Source organism: Taudactylus pleione, unplaced genomic scaffold (genome assembly GCF_031769625.1).
Source record: "Taudactylus pleione unplaced genomic scaffold, aTauple2 ptg000145l, whole genome shotgun sequence".
Lineage (NCBI taxonomy): Eukaryota > Metazoa > Chordata > Amphibia > Anura > Myobatrachidae > Taudactylus > Taudactylus pleione.
In genome coordinates, this window is record NW_028284547.1 from 189247 (window position 1) to 213098 (window position 23852).

Genomic DNA, 23852 nt, shown 5'->3' on the forward strand with positions numbered 1-23852 from the left:
AACATCTTATTACAGTACCTCATCTCCTGGGTGTCTTATTACCCCTGTAACATCTTATTACAGTAACCCAGCTCCTGTGTATTACTGACCACATTTTTTCAATTGGCAATATATTTTTCCAGTTAATAAAATCTCTTCTGTTGAAAACAGTCATTGTTTTTGTGGTCTGGGAAAGCATCAGAGGGGTCAGAGGAAGTGACAGACCTCCCTACTACACCACCCTCATCTGAGTCTGCAAAAATCAGGGGGGGGGTGCAGGATGTTAGAGGAAAGCTCCAAGTTCAGTGGTATAGTGGGAGGAAAGGAGAGAGAGAAGTGAGACAAGAAGACCAAGGGATCAAAGGTAACCGGGAATCATCTACATTTCCCGTCTGCACACCGGCTGACACAGCTGTGGCTCTGTGGGGTGTAGGGGGGGAGGGGGAGTATGCATTGCAAAGATGAGTCCTAAAACTGATTTCTACGAACTTCTTGTTAATCTTTACTCCTGAAATTTACTACTGAAGTCTGATGTTAGGAAGTGAGAGAATGAGGTGAGAGGAGACCGAGGGGGTCTATGTACTAAGCCGTGGAGAGAGATTAAGTATTAACCAATCAGCTCCTAACTGTCATTTTTCAAACACAGGGGTCTATGTACTAAGCCTTGGAGAGAGGTTAGGTTCCGACCAATCAGCTCCTAACTGTCACTTTACAGGCTGTGTTTGAAAAAATTAGTTAGGAGCTGATTGGTTGGTACTTTGATTCTGTCCATGTTATCTCTCTCCAAGGCTTTAGTACATAGACCCCTGAGTGAGTGTGCATAACAGTGTGTGCAGACATTACCAGCATTGGGAAGCTTTCTTTTTGACATCCAGTTTTCTATTTAATTAGTGACAGGTATGAGACCCCAAATTCCCCTATTGTCTCCCTTTTAGGTGTATAGATCTGTAGGTATAAGCTTCCGAAACATAGTTGTATAGGTCCTGAATGTATAGTAGAACGCAGCCTGATTGTGAGCAGATCTGTTGTGTTTGCGCTGTGTATAGTGAACTGACCAGAACGCTCGCTCTGAATCAGGGCCCTCCTACCTTTTTTTGGAGCGTCCTCACGGACGCTCGCATAGCTGTGGGTTGCCACCTACAGCTATAGCGAGCGTCCATGATGATGGTCACGATGGTCTTGACCATCGCGACCATCGGGCTTGCGACGGAGACCCTGCGGTAGGGTCTCGCTGCCGCAAGCCCTGGAGTGATTTTGGCTCTATCAGAGCCAAAATCACTCCCACTGACATCACTAGTGATGTCAGTGGGGCCGGCTTGAGACGGTAGGCGTTCCCATGGGAACGCCTCCGTCTGGCAGGCACACCCCCGGCACGCCCACCAAAGGGGGCGTGCTGTCAATCAACATCGACAGCATGCCCCTTTTGGTGCGAGACCCGGAGCGATGGTGAGCCTGTCGCTCGCCGGGTCTCGCGCATGCACACGACGGAGCTCCCTCCGTCGTGCGCATGCGCAATGGGGAACATCGACCCGCTTGCGAGCGTCCTGCCGCTCGCGAGCGGGTCTGAATGACCCCCTGAGCTTTATAATAATATGGATCCTGAAGTATTGTCGTCATATGTGTCAGTAATGGTTGTGTACGAAAGTGGCAATTCTTGGTTTGTTACCTCACGTTTCTAATGTTGCACCTGTGTTTATGGGGAAGTGAATGATTCTGTGGGCTGAGATGGCGATATTTGCTGGGAGGGGAAAATTTATCGCCTTCTCACGGAAATAGTAGCGGGGTGCTAGAGCATTCACTACCATGTGCACGCTAAACACCTAGAGCCAGATTCAGAGATGGACGCTTATGCTATCGCAGCGGCAATTTCGCACGGACCGCAGCTGCGAAAATATGCTTATAGTTCCCAGCGGCCTTCTCATCTGCATCTGACATCGTGTACCAGCATAAATATCAGTAACACTGGCGCACCACGGCCATCCATGCAGCCCTTGCGGAAGGTCTGACCTGTCTCAAATACAGCGTCTCTCCTGACACGCACAGAGCTCTCATGCTGCCAAGGAGATTGCGATCGCTAATTTATGCACGCCCATGTAACGGCATTTAATCAGTCTGCATTATTCTAACCCCCTCCAGTTACCTCCCCCTACAGCGACTACCTGACACTTACTTTGCAAATGGTTTCTCTGTGCGTGCGGAATCGCAAGACATACAATCGCTCAATCTGCATAAAAATCGCCTTTGTGTCCATCTCTGAATAAGACCCCTAGTCGTGTACTCACCTGTACCACAAGGTATCGTTTTGTGGGATGAGATTATTTAAATAAGAGTCAAGGGGTTGGAAGAGGCGCATTTTTTGGCGCATTCCCCAGGGGACGACTTAGCACTTTCCACCCAACAAGGGTGACCCGGATTCGTCCTGTGCTGACACCTTTCCCAGTTACACTTTTACAGGAAGCGCATTTTCCAGAAGCATTTCAGCCACAGCTATAATACACATTCATACACCACATAACAGACACGTGTAATACAGACAGTTCTGATGACTCCTCACTCTGATCGTGTAAGACATAAATGACGTAAATGAGTGTGAAATTAGCAGCATTATGGGAGATAAAGGTACACTTCCAGTCAGACCTTCAAAGCCGCTAATGTAGGTGCAGATTGATTTATAGGGGTAAATGTAATAACCAGCGACTTGTAGGCATCGGTGAGTTCCCGCCGATGTTCTGCGGCAATCATTTATAAGGCAAAACCATGCTGCTGATGCTGGGGCCGATATTGACACAACTGAAACGCCCACTTGCAATGTCCCTGGGTCCGATTCTGTATTGTGACTCTGAGCACAAGCAATCGGGGCACAAGCGCAGACCTAAAACATCGGCCAACTGCGTGCGTCATTGACACTGCGTCCGACTCCGAATCAGGACCTTTATTTTATTTATTTTTCAAGCCCTCCTGCGACTTTTGCTTTAGACATTGCTTTATCTTTGAAGTTTTTATCCTAGACGTGATGTGTTCAGAGTTATTCACATTTCTGCCCTTGTGTTGGGCAGAAAGCTACTCTCATGTAGGAACGAACATGGAAGCTTGATGGTTGTACACCAACAATGTTTTGCTTCTGATGGTAGAATGTTTATCATTTGATGGCAGCTTTCCGATGGCTACTGCTATCTAATGGTGTGGAGGTGATGGCCATCCGATGTTTATATACAGTGGAATTCAGCGGTGTAACATCAAACCCATCTGTGTGTCACAATTGCGCATGCGCAAACCAGTCTATATGTGCAAACGTGAAACATCTTGATGATTTCTCCATCTAATTCTTTTGATTCAATGGTTATTACTGTCATATCACAAGATTCGATGGCAGAAGCCCGCCCCCCCATTTGATGGTGGGATTCCGATGTCCATCCCTGATCTCCACACGCAGTGGAACTGAACGTGCCCAAAAGGGGGCATGGTCTAACATAAAGGGGATGTGGCCTTGCGGGGGAATCCACCGGTGGAGTGCCCAGCATACACGGTGATGCTAGGCTGCCCTCAAAGGCTGGTGCCCACACTGTTGGCTCCTCCTCTGTGACAGGAGCTGGGTGCTCCAGGAAAATGTCACACTGCAGCATCCGGCTCCTGTCACTGAGGAGCTGCCATTTTGGTGTCACCCCCTCCAAAGGTTGACAGCTGGTGAGGCCCGCACCCCCATAGCGACGCCACTGTACCCACCCACTGTATTGTGGTCTCTCCACCTCCCCTCCCCCTCCCTTCCTCCAGGCTTGTCCCTAGCACCTAGTTCCGGTGATATATTCAGAGAGATGGCAAATGCACGGAAGAGAGCAAAGAGATTGGCAAATTGCCCAATCCTTTGCTAGTTCCTGTGTGAAACCATCAGTCAGGATGTATGGACGGAAAAGATGGCACCGCCGCCGACCGAGAATGGGGTGGGTTGTGCCGCATAGGCAGCCACAGTGCTCAGTCCTGAGTGCAGGGTATGAGGCACGGGGTCCCCCTGGACCCATGGGCCCGTGTGTACTGTTCACCCTGCACCCATGTTAGATACGCCACTACCTGATAAGCACCGCCCCTTCGTGGTCCACGCATCAGAACAGTTGAGAGGTACTGTATGTGCTGTCTGGGTGCAATTACGTCCAGTGCAGAGAGCTCAGGCCCTGATTCAGAGCCGGACGCTCTGACAGAGCGCTCTCTCTGAATCAGGGCCGTCCCTCCTACTTTTTGGAGCGGCCCCTGGCCGTTCGCATAGCTGTGGGTGACCACCCACAACTATAGCGAGTGGCCAAAATGATGGTCGCGTTGGTCAAGACCATTGCGACCATCGGGCTTGCGACGAGACCCTTACAGTAGGGTCTCACTTCCGCAAGCCCTGGAGTGCTTTTGGCTCTATCAGAGCCAAAAGCACTCCCACTGACATCACTAGTGATGTCAGTGGGGCCGGCCCCAGACGGTAGGCCTTCCCATGGGAACGCCTCTGTCTAGGCAGCCACGCCCCGGCACACCCACCAAAGGGACAGCACGCCGTCGTTATTCAGGTCCCGCGCATGCGCACGACGGAGCCGCCTCCATCGTGCGCATGCGCACTTGGGCAACATCGACCCGCTTGCGAGCGGGTCTGAATCAGGCCCTCAGTGCGGGTCTGTCATATACCTGGGGGGACAGGAATAAAAAAACAGGTGACATAAATACAAACTAGTAAAAGAAAAAAACAGATGGAAACTGTAAAGAAAAAGCAACGTATGCAGTAGAAATAGCAGAAGTGCTTATATACTAATACAACTAAGGCCCTCATTCAGAGCCACTCGCTAGCGGCAGTACGCTCGTTCCGAGCGATGTTCGCACATCTGCGCATGCGTACGGTTTTTAGTACGCATGCGCGAACCAGTCAGTGCGGCTGAAAATCGTTTGTACGCAATATAGCGAATGCCTGCTATTTTGAGTGCCAGAATGAGGCGTATGTGGGTGGTAACAGGGGAAGGTGCTTGAAAACGGGGGAGTGGAGATCAGAACGCAGGCGTGCTTAAAGGTCAAAACGGGCGTTTTATGGGTGTGCATAATTAATACAGCAGCGTCAATGACCACGTCACTGGGTTTTTTTTAACTCAGAACTGCTCGCAAAATAGCGGTTGAAAAAACCAACCACAAGAATAGCGAGCAGTTCATATCCTGTTCGATGTACTCGATTAATCTAATAAATAGCGGACATGACGTATGGTGCGAGCGGCCAGGGGGCGTTTTTAACAAATAAACGAGCGTATGTTTTGCTCGCTCGTTCAGACTTAGAGGTGTGAACAGACCGCAATGTGCGAACGGATCAATTGAATAGCCACCCCTTGTTTTTGAACGAACGAACGCAAATAGCGAACAGCTCTGAATGAGGGCCTAAGTCGTGTGAAGGTGGAGAATAGGTTTTCAGCCTATAGTATAAAAGCTTTTATTTTTGCAATGGCCCTCTTATCAGATAAACAAGCGACATCCTGACTCTTTATACAGGGACGCCCACCGCTCCAGGCAGAAAGGCGGCATGTTCGGGGATCCCGGATCACGCAGCAGTCTCTCTGTGGACCTTGATATGAGTTGGGGGATTGTCTTACAAGCGTATCGCTGCCTGACAAGTGAAAGAGATGATGATTCCAGGCACAAGGTGAGACTCTTGTGTTCCTCTGACGACAATCTACTCCGTATTGTAATCTGAACTATTCATACAGTGCAAAATATGGGGATCTAGTTACTAAGCAGTGTTAGGAGACAGAGTGAAAAGTGATGTCTGTGATAAGGTGCCAGCCAATCAGCTCCCAACTGTCATTTTTCAAACACAGCCTGTGAGATGGCAGTTGGGAGCTGATTGGCTGGCACTTATCACAGACATCACTTTTCACTCTGGGCCTGATTCAGAGCCGAACGCTCTGACCAGACGCTGACCACCCACAGCTTATGCGAACATCCATGATGATGGTTGCGATGGTCAAGACCATCGTGACCATCGGGCTTGCGACGGAGACCCTTGTGGTAGGGTCTCACTGCCGCAAGCCCTGGAGTGATTTTGGCTCTATCAGTGCCAAAATCACTCCCACTGACATCACTAGTGATGTCAGTGGGGCCGGCTTGAGACGGTAGACGTTCCCAAGGGAACGCCTCCGTCTGGCAGCCACGCCCCCGGCACGCCCACCAAAGGGGGCGTGCTGTCAATCAACATCGACAGCACGCCCCCTTTGGTGCGAGACCTGGAGCGACGGAAAGCCCGTCGCTATCCGGGTCTCGCGCATGCGCACGACGGAGCTCCCTCCGTCGTGCGCATGCGCAGTGGGGCAACATCGACCCGCTTGCAAGCGTCCTGCGCTCGCGAGCGGGTCTGAATGACCCCCACTGTCTCCTAACACTACTTAGTAACTAGACCCCATGGTGCATTAAAACATACATACATCATACTCCATGTCAGATTGTTTACACGGACCCTTTATATACCACTGCCAACCCTTAGGGATGACCAATGACAATCGGTTTTGCAATGGATGGTACAGCATCAATGCCCACAACATTGATGGCGGTACCCGGATGTTAAAGAGAATCGATGGCGACAATACGATTCCTGAGGCCTTCTCATGTGCAGACCTCAATCATCGATGTCTACATGATCAATGGGTTTATGCTGATTGTTTAAAACCTTCAACTATCGATGGTAGAGACATTGATAGCCCCCTACTCCCAGCTGCATGTAGCAGCTCCCCACCCTGCTAAAGAGCAATAGAGCAACCGATAAACCATCAGCTTTCATGTCCAGTGATAAACTGGCTTAATCTGAGTTGGCTGCAATCACAGGTGTATAATGTGTTTAATAAAAAAAACGCTTTTGCACGTATATGTAATTCTATTGAAAGGTAAGTGCACGTTGGCTTCAGTGGCATATGCCCAGTTTTGTACCAGACATTCAACACATACACTTACACCCATGCTTGTAGCCCGATGTTTTGCCTGCTAAATACATATAAAACCAGCTTAATGACATACACACATTCCTTCACATTCAAAAATTCTCAATATACAAAAACACTTTCCCAATAATAATTATTGGGAAAGTGTTTTTGTATATTTGAGAATTTTTGAATGTGAAGGAATGTGTGTATGTCATTAAGCTGGTTTAATAAGGAAACTAGATGAAATTATATATTTTTTTCTTTATATATAAAACTGTCTGCCAGCGCTCTCAATTATGTCGTTTTTTAATTTAACTTATAAAAGAGGGTAGAGTAATAAATCCTCTGCTATAGAGAGCAGCAGGCTAGTCAGTCAGTTAGGCACTTAGAGGGGGATTACGGTTAGGCACAGGGGGGGAGGTTAGGGTTAGGGACCCCTAAGGAGGGTTAGCGTTAGAGGGGTTAGGTTAGTAGATACTTACCTTAGGACGATAGGGATTTTCAGCGCTGTCGGTCTTCCGCTGCCGGGATCTGCTGGTTTGTCGGGCTGCCGCTGCCGGGATATCATGCCGATTTCCTCCTGATACCCCAGATAGAGGGGAAACCACCTGATGTGGGGTGGGGAGTTCTCCTGATACCCCAGATAGAGGGGAAACCACCTGTTGTAGGGTGGGGAGCCCTCCTGATACCCCAGATAGAGGGGAAACCACCTGATGTAGGGTGGGGAGCCCTCCTGATACCCCTGATAGAGGGGAAAACCACCTGATGTGGGGTGGGGAGTTCTCCTGATACCCCAGATAGAGGGGAAACCACCTGATGTAGGGTGGGGAGCCCTACTGATACCCCAGATAGAGGGGAAACCACTTGATATAGGGTGGGGAGCCCTCCTGATATCCCAGATAGAGGGGAAACCACCTGATGTAGGGTGGGGAGCCCTCCTGATACCCCAGATAGAGGGGAAACCTCCTGATGTAGGGTGGGGAGCTCTCCTGATATCCCAGATAGAGGGGAAACCACCTGATGTAGGGTGGGGAGCCCTCCTGATACCCCAGATAGAGGGGAAACCACCTGATGTAGGGTGGGGAGCCCTCCTGATACCCCAGATAGAGGGGAAACCACCTGATGTGGGGTGGGGAGCCCTCTTGATACCACAGATAGAGGGGAAACCACCTGATGTGGGGTGGGGAGCCCTCCTGATACCCCAGATAGAGGGGAAACCACCTGATGTGGGGTGGGGAGCCCTCCTGATACCCCAGATAGAGGGGAAACCACCTGATGTGGGGTGGGGAGCCCTCCTGATACCCCAGATAGAGGGGAAACCACCTGATGTAGGGTGGGGAGCCCTCCTGATACCCCAGATAGAGGGGAAACCACCTGATGTGGGGTGGGGATCCCTCCTGATACCCCTGATAGAGGGGAAAACCACCTGATGTGGGGTGGGGAGCCCTCCTGATACCCCAGATAGAGGGGAAAGTCACCTGATGTGGGGTGGAGAGCCCTCCTGATACCCAGATAGAGGGGAAAGCCACCTGATGTGGGGGCTTTGAGGTCTGTGGGCCAGATTCAGGTTGGTTTGCAAGGCTGCATTCGCAAGCAGCCGGCTGTAGGCATCGCAGTGCGCGAACCGACCGATCACAGTAAGAACGCAGTCCCATTACACAGTGATTGACAGGAAGTGACCGTTTGGGGTTGGCGAGGTGGGGTGGTCGGTCGAACGCAGACGTGTTTGTGCGTTTGAACACCGTTACAGGGCCGTGCATAATTAAGCCCCTGCTATTGTATACGTAGCCAGATATCTAGTTGGCGACAGGAAGTTTAGCAGTTTGTGCGGCAGGTCATGGTCACCCACAACTGTATGGGTTCGATGTTACTGAAGTTTTCGCTGACTTGCGGATGCATTTCATGGGATGTGGGCGGTTTTATACAGTGGTGGGCATCTTGGTATAGTGTTGCGGTTGCCGTGCAATTGCATTCATTAGCGATCCAACCTGAATAAGGCCCTGAGTTTGAGTCAAGATACTGTAAGACTGCTACTGTGGTTGAACTACAAATCACAAAATGCCCAATCTACTGCCGATTGCTTCACATGCCGGTAAGTTGCTCCAACAAATATCTGCCCCCAGACTCCACAGGCCCCCGCCTCCCATGACCTCTTACCCACAGCTCCGTCTGGTGCATCCTTATTGACATCCAGCTCCTGGAAGATCTGCAGCCGCGCTTAAGCTCGGGCCTACTGCACAGGTCCGCTGCTAGAGCTGTCACCGGGGAGGAGTGGGATGGGGAGTGTGGGTGAGGGAGGGCGTCAGAGACACACTGGCATGAGAAGCAGCGACATCAATGGGTGGGGACAGGCTATAGACAGATGGTCTGACACAGAGCCCTCCACTAGTATATGGTTATGGTAGCATCTCAGGTGCCGGGAAGAGGTGCCATGTATTGGGCGGCCATGACGGTACAATCCGGGTACGTATTTACACCCCTAAGTGTGGTGAATATATTGTGGGCAATGGAGAAGGTGCCCCTTCGTATTTACACCCCTTAGTGGGGTGAATATATTGTGGGCAATGGAGAAGGTGCCCCTTCAGTGCTGGTGCCCGGCGGCAGCTGCCTCCACTGTCTCCCATAGTTCTGCCCCTGCTCCGGGGTGCTGTAGAAGATACAGGTTGTAACCGGGTGCTCCGGGGCTGCTGCAGAGGTGACACCGGCTGCAGGGTGCCGTTCTATGCACCCTGCTAGCCAGATGCAGGGACCGTGGGGCAGCGACTATGCCGTCCACAGAGTCCTGTGCTCTTTGCTGCGGCACCTCTCGCACACCCCTAGGTATGGACCTGCACGCATGCACAATAGCGCTGCTGGATCCGGAAAGAGGAGTGAAATGCGCAGGGTCGGGCACCTTTCGGAGCTCCTGTCCCTGAGGGTGTATAATAGTACATTCGGGTAAAACGTCATTTCTTAATGCACAAATAGCGGCGATAAGAAATGACAATTATCGGGTCTAAAACCTGATAAGTTATAATGGTGAGAACAATATCACATACTGTATATAATGCTACAAAAACTGGTGAGGGTCCCACCTAAGGCTCATACACACGGGACCATGTGCTGTATGAACGATATTGGTGAAAGATTTCCCTTGAACATTCTGTAGTGCAGGACAAACGATATTGGGTGTACACACATAGGGGCCTATTCATCAACCGATAAATAGCCCGGTAACCATGCGGAAACACTAGTTTACGCATATTTAGGTTACCGGGCTATTCATCATCAGGGGTCCCAAATCATACATGCAGGGGCGTATCTATAATGGGTGCAGGGTGTGCGGGGAATACGGGCCCCTGGGTCCAGGGGGGCCCCGCACTGCACACCCTGCATCCATAATATTACTTCTCCTCTCCGAAGTCCCACGTCAGCGCGAGGGTCCGGCGGCCATTTTCCAGTCGTTTGCGCATGCGCAGTACAGGGGAAATGGCCGCCTCGGCCATTTTCCCGGTGACCTCTGCATACATTATAGACTCTGGGCACACTCTAGTGCCCAGAGTCTATAACTCCGGCGCTGGCCGTGCACAGCTCAGTGCGCTGCCGGCCGCCGGGTGGAGAGGAGGGGGCCCGTGTCGGAGACTGCACACGGGCCCCCTCCTCTCTAGAAACTCCCCTGCATACATGCCTACTCTCCCGGGAAACGCGGGAGGCTCACGATTTTTCGGGTAACCCCCCACACCCCAGGAAAAGTAGGCATATCTCCAGCATCCCGCCCACTTCCTAGTGAGGTGGACAGGATGGGGATGTTTTACCTGGAGTTTTCGGGTCCGTAGGGAAGGGGCGGGCCTAAATGGAGCAAATCATGTCACTTAGCCCCACCCCCTTCTCATGGACCCGCAAATCGCGTTTTTTCCTGTAAAGGGGGCGGGGACTAATGCAGTCTATCGTCTGGTCCTGCCCCCCCCCCCCCCCCCCCCCGAAGAGGAGAGCAGCAGGTTCCCTCCTGCTGCTCCCAGAAAGCTGCCCAGGAATGTCGGCAAGTATGTCCCAAATGTCCCCCGCTGTAAGTTGGATACTTAAGTAGCCCTCGCAGCGAGATCATTCCTTAAACATCGGGGGCCATACGGCCTCCGATGACGAATAGGCCCCTGAAAGATATCTTTAAAGGTATCTTTCAGTGAAGTCATCTTGCCACATCTCTAAACAGGCAATTCTTGACGATATCTTCAGATTGGCCTGCATGAACGGACAACAAAAGGCATCGCTAACAACCCGCGGAAGCGCGCATCGTTGGGCGTTCACTGCATACACACTGAATGATATGAACGATATATCGTTGAACGATATTCATATCGTCCATAGGAATATCCTAGTGCAGTGGTTCTCAAACTCGGCCCTTAGGACCCCCCCACAGGTCACGTTTTCCAGGTCACCCAGCAGATGTACAGGGCTAATAAGACACTCAGGAGCTGGATTCATCATTCCACCTCTCCATAACTATCTATTTAAAAAATCTGTCATTTTTGCGATGACAGCTTTTCGGGATATAGATAGTTATCCCTCTCTACTCTAACTTACCGCAGCTGGAATCCGTGCTGGGCATGCGCTGTTACATCTGTAAAGCCAGCGCATGCGCAGCACTGCCTACAGATGCGGTAAAATGTCCTTAAAAACGTTATTTTAGTGTTGATGAATAGGCCCCCGAGTTTGAGAACCTGTGGTCTAGTGTGTATGCGGCTTAAGTGTGGAGGTTGCCATGGTTACTGTACTGGTTACATTTCCGGAATTATCACTGAAGAAAAGTAGTTTTGGCCCATGAGAGCCTGGTTGTAGGTGGCAATGGCCCAGTTAGGGGTGGACTACATATCCCAGCATGCTCTGCCACAGTTTTGCTATTTGGCCATGCTAAAACTGTTGCAAGGCATGCTGGGATGTGTGGTTCAATGGGCTTTATTCTATTCAGGGCTCTAATGGTCAGCAACGCTCGACTTTGAGAGGATAATTGTTTATAGAGTTCTCAATCAGGGCAGGAGACCCAGCTGGATTATTGCCATACAAGCGCAATATTATTCCACAAAGAGAGTACAGACCAGCCGGGGAATACCAGCACCCGTTCCTCAGGTGGCACCGGGATTAGGGAAACTCGGGCATAGGAATGTGGGCGCATTTTCTGAGATGGAAAGCAGTACCCAGTCCTGTCACAGTACCGGCGCATGCTCTGTTCTGGCTGAAAAAATACCCTACCATAACTAGTAGTATAATGCCTGGGTATCAGCCAATTCACTGTGAGAGCTGTATGCAGAAATAGTCAATGTATAATAATACACAACTCCCACTGTATGACTGTTGTCAACGGTGGTTATAACATTTCACTCATCACTTCTCCCAGATGTGCCGTATTGTATATTCCTGCCACACACATGTTCCACATCTTTAGTATTCCTGTATTACAAAAAACTACCTTCTGATAACCCATCTCCTGAGGGTATTATTACCCCTGTAATATCTTATTACAGTGACCCAGCTCCTGAGTGTCTTATTACCCATGTAACATACTACAGTAACCCAACTCCTGAGTGTCTTATTACACCTTTAACATCTTATTACAGTAACCCAGCTCCTGAGTGTCTTATTACCCCTGTAACATCTTATTACAGTAACCCAGCTCCTGAGTGTCTTATTACACCTTTAACATCTTATTACAGTAACCCAGCTCCTGAGTGTCTTATTACCCCTGTAACATGTTATTACAGTAACCCAGCTCCTGAGTGTCTTATTACCCCTGTAACATCTTATTACAGTAACCCAGATCCTGACTGTCTTATTACCCCTGTAACATCTTATTACAGTAACCCAGCTCCCAAGTGTCTTATTACCCCAGTAACATTTTATTACAGTAACCCAGCTCCTGAGTGTCTTATTACCCCTTTAAAGTCTTATTACAGTAACCCAGCTCCTGAGTGTCTTATTACCCCTGTAACATCATATTACAGTAACCCAGCCCCTGAGTGCCTTATTACCCCTGTGACATCTTATTACAGTAACCCAGCTCCTGAGCGTCTTATTACCCCTGTAACATCTTATTACAGTAACCCAGATCCTGAGTGTCTTATTACCCCTGTAACCTCTTATTACAGTAACCCAGCTCCTGAGTGCCTTATTACCCCTGTAACATCTTATTACAGTTACCCAGATCCTGACTGTCTTATTACCCCTGTAACATCTTATTACAGTAACCCAGGTCCTAAGTGACTTATTACCCCTGTAACATCTTATTACAGTAACCCAGCTCCCAAGTGTCTTATTACCCCAGTAACATTTTATTACAGTAACCCAGCTCCTGAGTGTTTTATTTCCCCTTTAAAGTCTTATTACAGTAACCCAGCTCCTGAGTGTCTTATTACCCCTGTAACATCTTATTACAGTAACCCAGATCCTGAGTGTCTTATTACCCCTGCAACATCTTATTACAGTAACCCAGCTCCTGAGCGTCTTATTACCCCTGTGACATCTTATTACAGTACCCCAGCTCCTGAGTGTCTAATTACCCCTGTAACATCTTATTACAGTACACCAGCTCCTGAGTGTCATATTGCCCCTCTAACATCTTATTACAATAACCCAGCTCCTGAGTGTCTTATTACCCCTGTAACATCTTATTACAGTAACCCAGCTCCTGAGTGTCTAATTACCCCTGTAACATCTTATTACAGTAACCCAGCTCCTGAGTGTCTTATTACCCCTGTAACATCATATTACAGTAACCCAGCTCCTGAGTGTCTTATTACCCCTGTAACATCGTATTACAGTGACCCAGATCCTGAGCGTCTTATTATCCCTGTAACATCTTATTACAGTAACCCAGCTCCTGAGTGTCTTATTACCCCTGTAACATCATATTACAGTAACCCAGCTCCTGAGTGTCTTATTACCCCTGTAACATCGTATTACAGTGACCCAGATCCTGAGCGTCTTATTACCCCTGTAACATCTTATTACAGTAACCCAGCTCCCAAGTGTCTTATTACCCTAGTAACATTTTATTACAGTAACCCAGCTCCTGAGTGTCTTATTACCCCTTTAAAGTCTTATTACAGTAACCCAGTTCCTGAGTGTCTTATTACCCCTGTAACATCATATTACAGTAACCCAGCCCCTGAGTGCCTTATTACCCCTGTGACATCTTATTACAGTAACCTAGCTCCTGAGCGTCTTATTACCCCTGTAACATCTTATTACAGTAACCCAGATCCTGAGTATCTTATTACCCCTGTAACCTCTTATTACAGTAACCCAGCTCCTGTGCCTTATTACCCCTGTAACATCTTATTACAGTTACCCAGATCCTGACTGTCTTATTACCCCTGTAACATCTTATTACAGTAACCCAGGTCCTAAGTGACTTATTACCCCTGTAACATCTTATTACAGTAACCCAGCTCCCAAGTGTCTTATTACCCCAGTAACATTTTATTACAGTAACCCAGCTCCTGAGTGTTTTATTTCCCCTTTAAAGTCTTATTACAGTAACCCAGCTCCTGAGTGTCTTATTACCCCTGTAACATCATATTACAGTAACCCAGCTCCTGAGTGCCTTATTACCCCTGTAACATCTTATTACAGTAACCCAGCTCCTGAGAGTCTTATTACCCCTGTAACATCTTATTGCAGTAACCCAGATCCTGAGTGTCTTATTACCCCTGTAACATCTTATTACAGTAACCCAGCTCCTGAGCGTCTTATTACCCCTGTAACATCTTATTACAGTACCCCAGCTCCTGAGAGTCTTATTACCCCTGTAACATCTTATTACAGTAACCCAGATCCTGAGTGTCTTATTACCCCTGTAATATCTTATTACAGTGACCCAGCTCCTGAGTGTCTTATTACCCATGTAACATACTACCGTAACCCAACTCCTGAGTGTCTTATTACACCTTTAACATCTTATTACAGTAACCCAGCTCCTGAGTGTCTTATTACCCCTGTAACATCTTATTACAGTAACCCAGCTCCTGAGTGTCTTATTACACCTTTAACATCTTATTACAGTAACCCAGCTCCTGAGTGTCTTATTACCCCTGTAACATCTTATTACAGTAACCCAGATCCTGACTGTCTTATTACCCCTGTAACATCTTATTACAGTAACCCAGGTCCTAAGTGACTTATTACCCCTGTAACATCTTATTACATTAACCCAGCTCCCAAGTGTCTTATTACCCCAGTAACATTTTATTACAGTAACCCAGCTCCTGAGTGTCTTATTACCCCTTTAAAGTCTTATTACAGTAACCCAGCTCCTGAGTGTCTTATTACCCCTGTAACATCATATTACAGTAACCCAGCCCCTGAGTGCCTTATTACCCCTGTGACATCTTATTACAGTAACCCAGCTCCTGAACGTCTTATTACCCCTGTAACATCTTATTACAGTAACCCAGATCCTGAGTGTCTTATTACCCCTGTAACCTCTTATTACAGTAACCCAGCTCCTGAGTGCCTTATTACCCCTGTAACATCTTATTACAGTTACCCAGATCCTGACTGTCTTATTGCCCCTGTAACATCGTATTACAGTGACCCAGCACCTGAGTGTCTTATTACCCCTGTAATATCTTATTACAGTGACCCAGCTCCTGAGTGTCTTATTACCCATGTAACATACTACCGTAACCCAACTCCTGAGTGTCTTATTACACCTTTAACATCTTATTACAGTAACCCAGCTCCTGAGTGTCTTATTACCCCTGTAACATCTTATTACAGTAACCCAGCTCCTGAGTGTCTTATTACACCTTTAACATCTTATTACAGTAACCCAGCTCCTGAGTGTCTTATTACCCCTGTAACATCTTATTACAGTAACCCAGCTCCTGAGTGTCTTATTACCCCTGTAACATCTTATTACAGTAACCCAGATCCTGACTGTCTTATTACCCCTGTAACATCTTATTACAGTAACCCAGGTCCTAAGTGACTTATTACCCCTGTAACATCTTATTACAGTAACCCAGCTCCCAAGTGTCTTATTACCCCAGTAACATTTTATTACAGTAACCCAGCTCCTGAGTGTCTTATTACCCCTTTAAAGTCTTATTACAGTAACCCAGCTCCTGAGTGTCTTATTACCCCTGTAACATCATATTACAGTAACCCAGCCCCTGAGTGCCTTATTACCCCTGTGACATCTTATTACAGTAACCCAGCTCCTGAGCGTCTTATTACCCCTGTAACATCTTATTACAGTAACCCAGATCCTGAGTGTCTTATTACCCCTGTAAGCTCTTATTACAGTTACCCAGATCCTGACTGTCTTATTACCCCTGTAACATCGTATTACAGTAACCCAGGTCCTAAGTGACTTATTACCCCTGTAACATCTTATTACAGTAACCCAGCTCCCAAGTGTCTTATTACCCCAGTAACATTTTATTACAGTAACCCAGCTCCTGAGTGTTTTATTTCCCCTTTAAAGTCTTATTACAGTAACCCAGCTCCTTAGTGTCTTATTACCCCTGTAACATCTTATTACAGTACCCCAGCTCCTGAGTGTCTAATTACCCCTGTAACATCTTATTACAGTACACCAGCTCCTGAGTGTCATATTGCCCCTCTAACATCTTATTACAATAACCCAGCTCCTGAGTGTCTTATTACCCCTGTAACATCTTATTACAGTAACCCAGCTCCTGAGTGTCTAATTACCCCTGTAACATCTTATTACAGTAACCCAGCTCCTGAGTGTCTTATTACCCCTGTAACATCATATTACAGTGACCCAGCTCCTGAGTGTCTTATTACCCCTGTAACATCGTATTACAGTGACCCAGATCCTGAGCGTCTTATTACCCCTGTAACATCTTATTACAGTAACCCAGCTCCTGAGTGTCTTATTACCCCTGTAACATCATATTACAGTAACCCAGCTCCTGAGTGTCTTATTACCCCTGTAACATCGTATTACAGTGACCCAGATCCTGAGCGTCTTATTACCCCTGTAACATCTTATTACAGTAACCCAGCTCCCAAGTGTCTTATTACCCCAGTAACATTTTATTACAGTAACCCAGCTCCTGAGTGTCTTATTACCCCTTTAAAGTCTTATTACAGTAACCCAGTTCCTGAGTGTCTTATTACCCCTGTAACATCATATTACAGTAACCCAGCCCCTGAGTGCCTTATTACCCCTGTGACATCTTATTACAGTAACCCAGCTCCTGAGCGTCTTATTACCCCTGTAACATCTTATTACAGTAACCCAGATCCTGAGTGTCTAATTACCCCTGTAACCTCTTATTACAGTAACCCAGCTCCTGAGTGCCTTATTACCCCTGTAACATCTTATTACAGTTACCCAGATCCTGACTGTCTTATTACCCCTGTAACATCTTATTACAGTAACCCAGGTCCTAAGTGACTTATTACCCCTGTAACATCTTATTACAGTAACCCAGCTCCCAAGTGTCTTATTACCCCAGTAACATTTTATTACAGTAACCCAGCTCCTGAGTGTTTTATTTCCCCTTTAAAGTCTTATTACAGTAACCCAGCTCCTGAGTGTCTTATTACCCCTGTAACATCTTATTACAGTAACCCAGCTCCCAAGTGTCTTATTACCCCAGTAACATTTTATTACAGTAACCCAGCTCCTGAGTGTTTTATTTCCCCTTTAAAGTCTTATTACAGTAACCCAGCTCCTGAGTGTCTTATTACCCCTGTAACATCATATTACAGTAACCCAGCTCCTGAGTGCCTTATTACCCCTGTAACATCTTATTACAGTAACCCAGCTCCTGAGAGTCTTATTACCCCTGTAACATCTTATTACAGTAACCCAGATCCTGAGTGTCTTATTACCCCTGTAACATCTTATTACAGTAACCCAGCTCCTGAGCGTCTTATTACCCCTGTAACATCTTATTACAGTACCCCAGCTCCTGAGTGTCTAATTACCCCTGTAACATCTTATTACAATAACCCAGCTCCTGAGTGTCTTATTACACCTCTAACATCTTATTACAGTAACCCAGCTCCTGAGTGTCTAATTACCCCTGTAACATCTTATTACAGTAACCCAGCTCCTGAGTGTCTTATTACCCCTGTAACATCATATTACAGTAACCCAGCTCCTGAGTGTCTTATTACCCCTGTAACATCGTATTACAGTGACCCAGATCCTGAGCGTCTTATTAGCCCTGTAACATCTTATTACAGTGACCCAGCTCCTGAGTGTCTTATTACCCCTGTAACATCTTATTACAGTAACCCAGCTCCTGAGTGTCTTATTACCCCTGTAACATCATATTACAGTAACCCAGCTCCTGAGTGTCTTATTACCCCTGTAACATCTTATTACAGTAACCCAGCTCCTGACTATCCTATTACCCTGTAACATCTTATTACAGTGACCCAGCTCCTGAGTGTTTTATTTCCCCTTTAAAGTATTATTATAGTAACCCAGCTCCTGAGTGTCTTATTACCACTGTAACATCATATTACAGTAACCCAGCTCCTGAGTGCCTTATTACCCCTGTAACATTTTATTACAGTAACCCAGCTCCTGAGAGTCTTATTACCCCTGTAACATCTTATTACAGTAACCCAGATCCTGAATGTCTTATTACCCCTGTAACATCTTATTACAGTAACCCAGCTCCTGAGCGTCTTATTACCCCTGTAACATCTTATTACAGTACCCCAGCTCCTGAGTGTCTAATTACCCCTGTAACATCTTATTACAGTACACCAGCTCCTGAGTGTCATATTGCCCCTCTAACATCTTATTACAATAACCCAGCTCCTGAGTGTCTTATTACCCCTGTAACATCTTATTACAGTAACCCAGCTCCTGAGTGTCTAATTACCCTTGTAACATCTTATTACAGTAACCCAGCTCCTGAGTGTCTTATTACCCCTGTAACATCATATTACAGTAACCCAGCTCCTGAGTGTCTTATTACCCCTGTAACATCTTATTACAGTAACCCAGCTCCTGAGTGTCTAATTACCCCTGTAACATCTTATTACAGTAACCCAGCTCCTGAGTGTCTTATTACCCCTCTAACATCGTATTACAGTGACCCAGATCCTGAGCGTCTTATTACCCCTGTAACATCTTATTACAGTGACCCAGCTCCTGAGTGTCTTATTACCCCTGTAACATCTTATTACAGTAACCCAGCTCCTGAGTGTCTTATTACCCCTGTAACATCTTATTACATTAACCCAGCTCCTGAGTGTCTTATTACCCCTGTAACATCGTATTACAGTGACCCAGATCCTGAGCGTCTTATTACCCCTGTAACATCGTATTACAGTGACCCAGCACCTGAGTGTCTTATTACCCCTGTAACATCTTATTACAGTGACCCAGCACCTGAGTGTCTTATTACCCCTGTAACATCTTATTACAGTGACCCAGCACCTGAGTGTCTTATTACCCCTGTAACATCTTATTACAGTGACCCAGCTCCTGAGTGTCTTATTACCCCTGTAACATCGTATTACAGTGACCCAGATCCTGAGCGTCTTATTACCCCTGTAACATCGTATTACAGTGACCCAGATCCTGAGCGTCTTATTACCCCGGTAACATCTTATTACAGTAACCCAGCTCCCAAGTGTCTTATTACCCCAGTAACATTTTATTACAGTAACCCAGCTCCTGAGTGTCTTATTACCCCTTTAAAGTCTTATTACAGTAACCCAGTTCCTGAGTGTCTTATTACCCCTGTAGCATCTTATTATAGTAACCCAGCTCCTGAGTGTCTTATTACCCCTGTAACATCTTATTACAGTAACCCAGCTCCTGAGTGTCTTATTACCCCTGTAATATCTTATTACAGTAACCCAGCTCCTGAGTGTCTTATTACCCCTGTAACATCTTATTACAGTAACCCAGCTCCCGAGTGTCTTATTGCCCCAGTAGCATCTTATAGATGGTTTAGAGTGTACTAATTCCTGCCTGACCTGTATATGTTATGTGCATTTGTTGAGAGTATGACTCAGGATTTGCTATGAAATGTCTCTGTGTTTTGGCAATAAATAAGGTAAGATTTTGTGTAAACAGTAATGCAGTTTTTGGACATCTTTGGTCATTATAATCCTTTAAATTACAGAGAGATAGAAACATCTCCCGATGTGATATAATTGTGGGGGAGACTTGTTCTGGTAACAGCGAGCATTGTCTCTCCCCAAGCTGTCTGTTTGTATTTATTATACAAGCACCTTATATGCACCTTACCCACCGTTGTTTTTGTGAATAGCTTGATCATATAATTTAAATAAAATGTGACGTTTGTTTCCTGAAATCCAAAGCAAATATTGTCACTAGCTTCAGTCCATCTGCCGCACTTGCAGAACTGCAAGTTCCAGCATGACCCTCCAGACCTTGGCACCACAGCAGCAGAGCCTTGCGCAGAGAATAACACATTATAGACCTTGTACTGTAACTGGGGAACACTAACAGAAGATCACATCCACTCTCGGAGCTGCGAGTGCACAAAGAAATCTTTCCTGTTCACAATTTGTCGACTTTTTATTTTTTCCTTTCTTTTTTTTTTCCATCCAATCCGGCGAGTCCCTGATAAACCTCCTTTACCCCCCCTTGGTCACACTTTGCTCTCCCAGAGCTGCCTATTCCCACAAGAACTTCGTAACCTTGTAGTGAACTTTGTCATATCAGCAGTGCACCCTCCTCCTTTCACTCATTCCTTCCCCAATTCTCCTTTCTTCCGCTCCTCTATAACTCCATCTCCCTCCTTTATCCAGCTCCTCACTGTACTCCCTCAGCCTTCCCTGTGTCAGGATTCCCTGTACAGATCCCTCACTCCCCACTCAGTGTCTCCACTGCTTTTCCTACTTCTTCTGCTCCACTCCCTCCTCCCTACTTCCCTAACCTCTCCCCCCCTCCATCCCCACTCTCCTCCCCTCTCTCCCTCTGGAGGGCTGGGATCTAATCCCTTGATGATATCAGTCTGAGGATTTCAAAAGAAAGAAACTTTCCACAACAGTCTGTCCACAGAGGATAGGAGACGTCAAGGGCAGGCAAGGAGTCGGAGAGGGGGAATTGCCCTGTCATAGAGGGGAAGGTGGCAATAACACTGGATATAACAATTGGTTGGGGGGCGAGAAGTGGAAACTAGGAGAACTTGATGGGTACGAGGGAAGAAGAGAAGGAAAAGTCAGGGACAGTGACCCGGTGAGGAAGAGGAGACAATTTGTGACAGATAAGAGCCAAGAGAAATGTCAGGTGGGATACAAGGACCCTGGCGGTAATCCAGGATGGTTATATAGAGTCTCTCTGCGTTATCCAAGGATTTACAGACGGATCATCTGGAAGCTGCAACAGATTCTCTCCGGATTTATGGGCTAATTCCAGGATGGTCCCAGGATCCGTCGGCGTCCTGTGTGGGAAGAGAGAATGATCCTCAGCACCACATAGTCCAGGATTCTGGAGAGATCTAGGCGGCGGGAAATTCTGACAAAGGATAATCGTCTGGGATTACCTGAGGATAACAACCAGCGTCACATCTGCCTTTGGGAATATCTGTACAAGCACAAGGACCCTGCTGACAACCACTTCCCAAACCCTCTTACTCCCCACCTCTGTCACATACTGTTTGTGTGGTCTCCCTGACTGTCATCTACCACAGTCTCTCTTCTGTCTCTCAGCTCTACCTGTCACACCCCCTCCCCACCTGTCTTCCCCCATTCTGTAGTCTTATTTGTGTCAGGATGGTTCCACCGGAGCAGGTGACGCTGTGCTCTCGTCCCCGGTATCTCTCATTGTGATGTGGAGCTCACAGGGGCATTGACAACCCCCCTCCCCTCAAAAAAAGAACAAATGTCAGATGAGGAGCAGCCCCCTGGAGCCAAGCCCCCTCGTGCGATGGGAAAAGAAATCACTATGGTACTAATTTTTTGCTCTCGTTCTTATGTATATAGGGCCTGATTAAGAGGTGGGCGGTATGGCAATGTTTACGCATTTCAGCGATTATCGGTAACCTGCGCATGCGTCTGAGGTGCTCTGCGCATGCATCCGCTTTCATTTTTCGCTGTCGCTCATGATGAGGATTTATTTGCAAAGTGATTGACAGGCAGGGGGTGGCATCTCAAACACAGACATGTGGCGACCATTTTTAGCCTGCGACTGCGATCCCGTGCAGAGTAAAAATGGCTCCGGTGTCTCAGTTCCCACGGCCACAGGGTTACTCAGAAGTCTGATAATCGACTGGTCTGCGACGGATTCCGCGTCTTTGTATGCAGTCACTTGGATTTGCGAAGCCGTCCGGTGGCGTCTCAATACAAATCCCGACGTCTGCGACATTTGCATATTTTCACACAGCCGCTGCGTGCAAATTTGCAGCTGCGGTCGGCATTAGTGTTCATCTCGGAATCGGGCTCACAGTCTGCCTTGCAGAGCTAGCACTCTAATACTCATGGGTGTACATTGTCACAGATGAATATGAGAGATCATTCGGAGAATAGAAACCTTCCAGGTGTAGCTTGTACAATTAATGTAAACAGAAGGTTACCCTGACCTGCAGAGCTTGTACTCTAAATTGCAGAGGTACATACAATATACAGGGAGAGGATGAAACGCAGGAGGTAGCAGCATACAAACACATAACAACAATAGCAATGACATGCCCTGCTCGGCTGACACTCTAATATGCTGCAGGCGCAAATACAGTATATATATATATATATATATATATATTTATATATATATATATATATATATATATATATATGGATATGGTGGGGAGGAAGCCTTTGGAAAATGGACAGAAATAAAATAGCATTGGGGATATTAGTTCTGTCCTGCAGAGCTTGCTCTCTAAAGTAAACAGAACCTGGCATTAATGATAAAGTTACATCATATCACATCCATTGTTGATTTTACTTGGGCTTCTTACGTGTACCTAATCCTGTTTATATTATTGTGCGGTATAGTACAGTATTTAATTTGGCTGTTCTGCCCTTTTTTAAATGTTGATCGTTAAATGGATGCTTATTGCGCTGCAGAGCTCACACTCTAGTGCGTCCATTTCCAAGAAGTGTGAAGCAGGTCTTGATTATTACAAATATAATGCTAGTGTGTACACATTTTCAGGGAGTACTTTTCATTGGAGTGATTACTGCCCTACCAATTTATATTGAAAAACGACTGTATTTATTTGTATCACATAGTTCCTTTAAGTATAATATATACATATAGGGGCTATTTATAAAAATAATATATATAAAAATGCACCCATCCTTTACACACAGTACAGCCAGTCATATTGTGGACTGAACCAATATTGAAGAATAATGTAGCACATCATTTCACTAGGGACTAGTGATGTAATGGAGGTGTGAGGCACAGTGTGCCTCATGCCTCTATTATATCACTAGTTCCTAGTGAAATAATAGGTCGGCTATTGGTTTAGCACACAAATTGGATGCCTCCACTGTCTATAGGTGAAGCAAGTGGGCAATTGCAGGGGGAAGGGCTGTTTTGGGGCCATGAGGTGAGGGGTGCCCGGCAATGCTGAGCCACCCTAACCTACCCCAACGAAGCTCCCGATTTCCCCTTGCTCTCCTCTCAGGAGAGAACAGGGGAGGTCTCTTCTGATCATGTGACAGGTGGGAGGCAAGGACGGCAACGCCGGGCCCCATGACAATTCCCAGTAGGGGCTCGTCGATGCACTGTTTTGGCCTTGAGGTCCACTTTAAATTTCAGGACTGTTTATTCATGATGTGGGCTGGCCAAGTCTTTACATTTTGATATAAAGATTTATCAAACCAAGTAAAAAGCAACCAATCAGTTCCTAGCTATCATTGCTCTAGTACATTCTGGACCTCATTCAGAGCCGCTCGCAAAATGCGAGAGCTCCCTCTGAATAAGGACGGCCGCTTCTATGTTCAGAGCCGGCCTCCTGGCCGCTCGCTAGGCTGTGGGTGACCACCCACAGCTTT

At 46.9% G+C, this 23852-nt stretch overlaps 1 protein-coding gene across 2 annotated transcripts in view; it reads left to right on the plus strand.

Annotated features, from left to right (window-relative positions):
- Positions 1–268: 268 nt before the first annotated feature.
- RGL3 (ral guanine nucleotide dissociation stimulator like 3) overlaps positions 269–23852 on the plus strand; it is a 78764-nt gene continuing 55180 nt past the window's right edge. Inside the window, exons 1-2 of one of the 2 annotated variants that reach the window (XM_088473902.1) lie at positions 269–343; positions 5482–5632. In XM_088473902.1, the coding sequence (XP_088330028.1) occupies positions 5513–5632 (120 nt within the window). In that variant the 5' untranslated portion in view covers positions 269–343; positions 5482–5512. Of the gene's footprint in view, positions 344–5481; positions 5633–20638; positions 21799–23852 lie in introns of those variants that run through there. The other variant, XM_088473903.1, reaches the window with a different exon arrangement.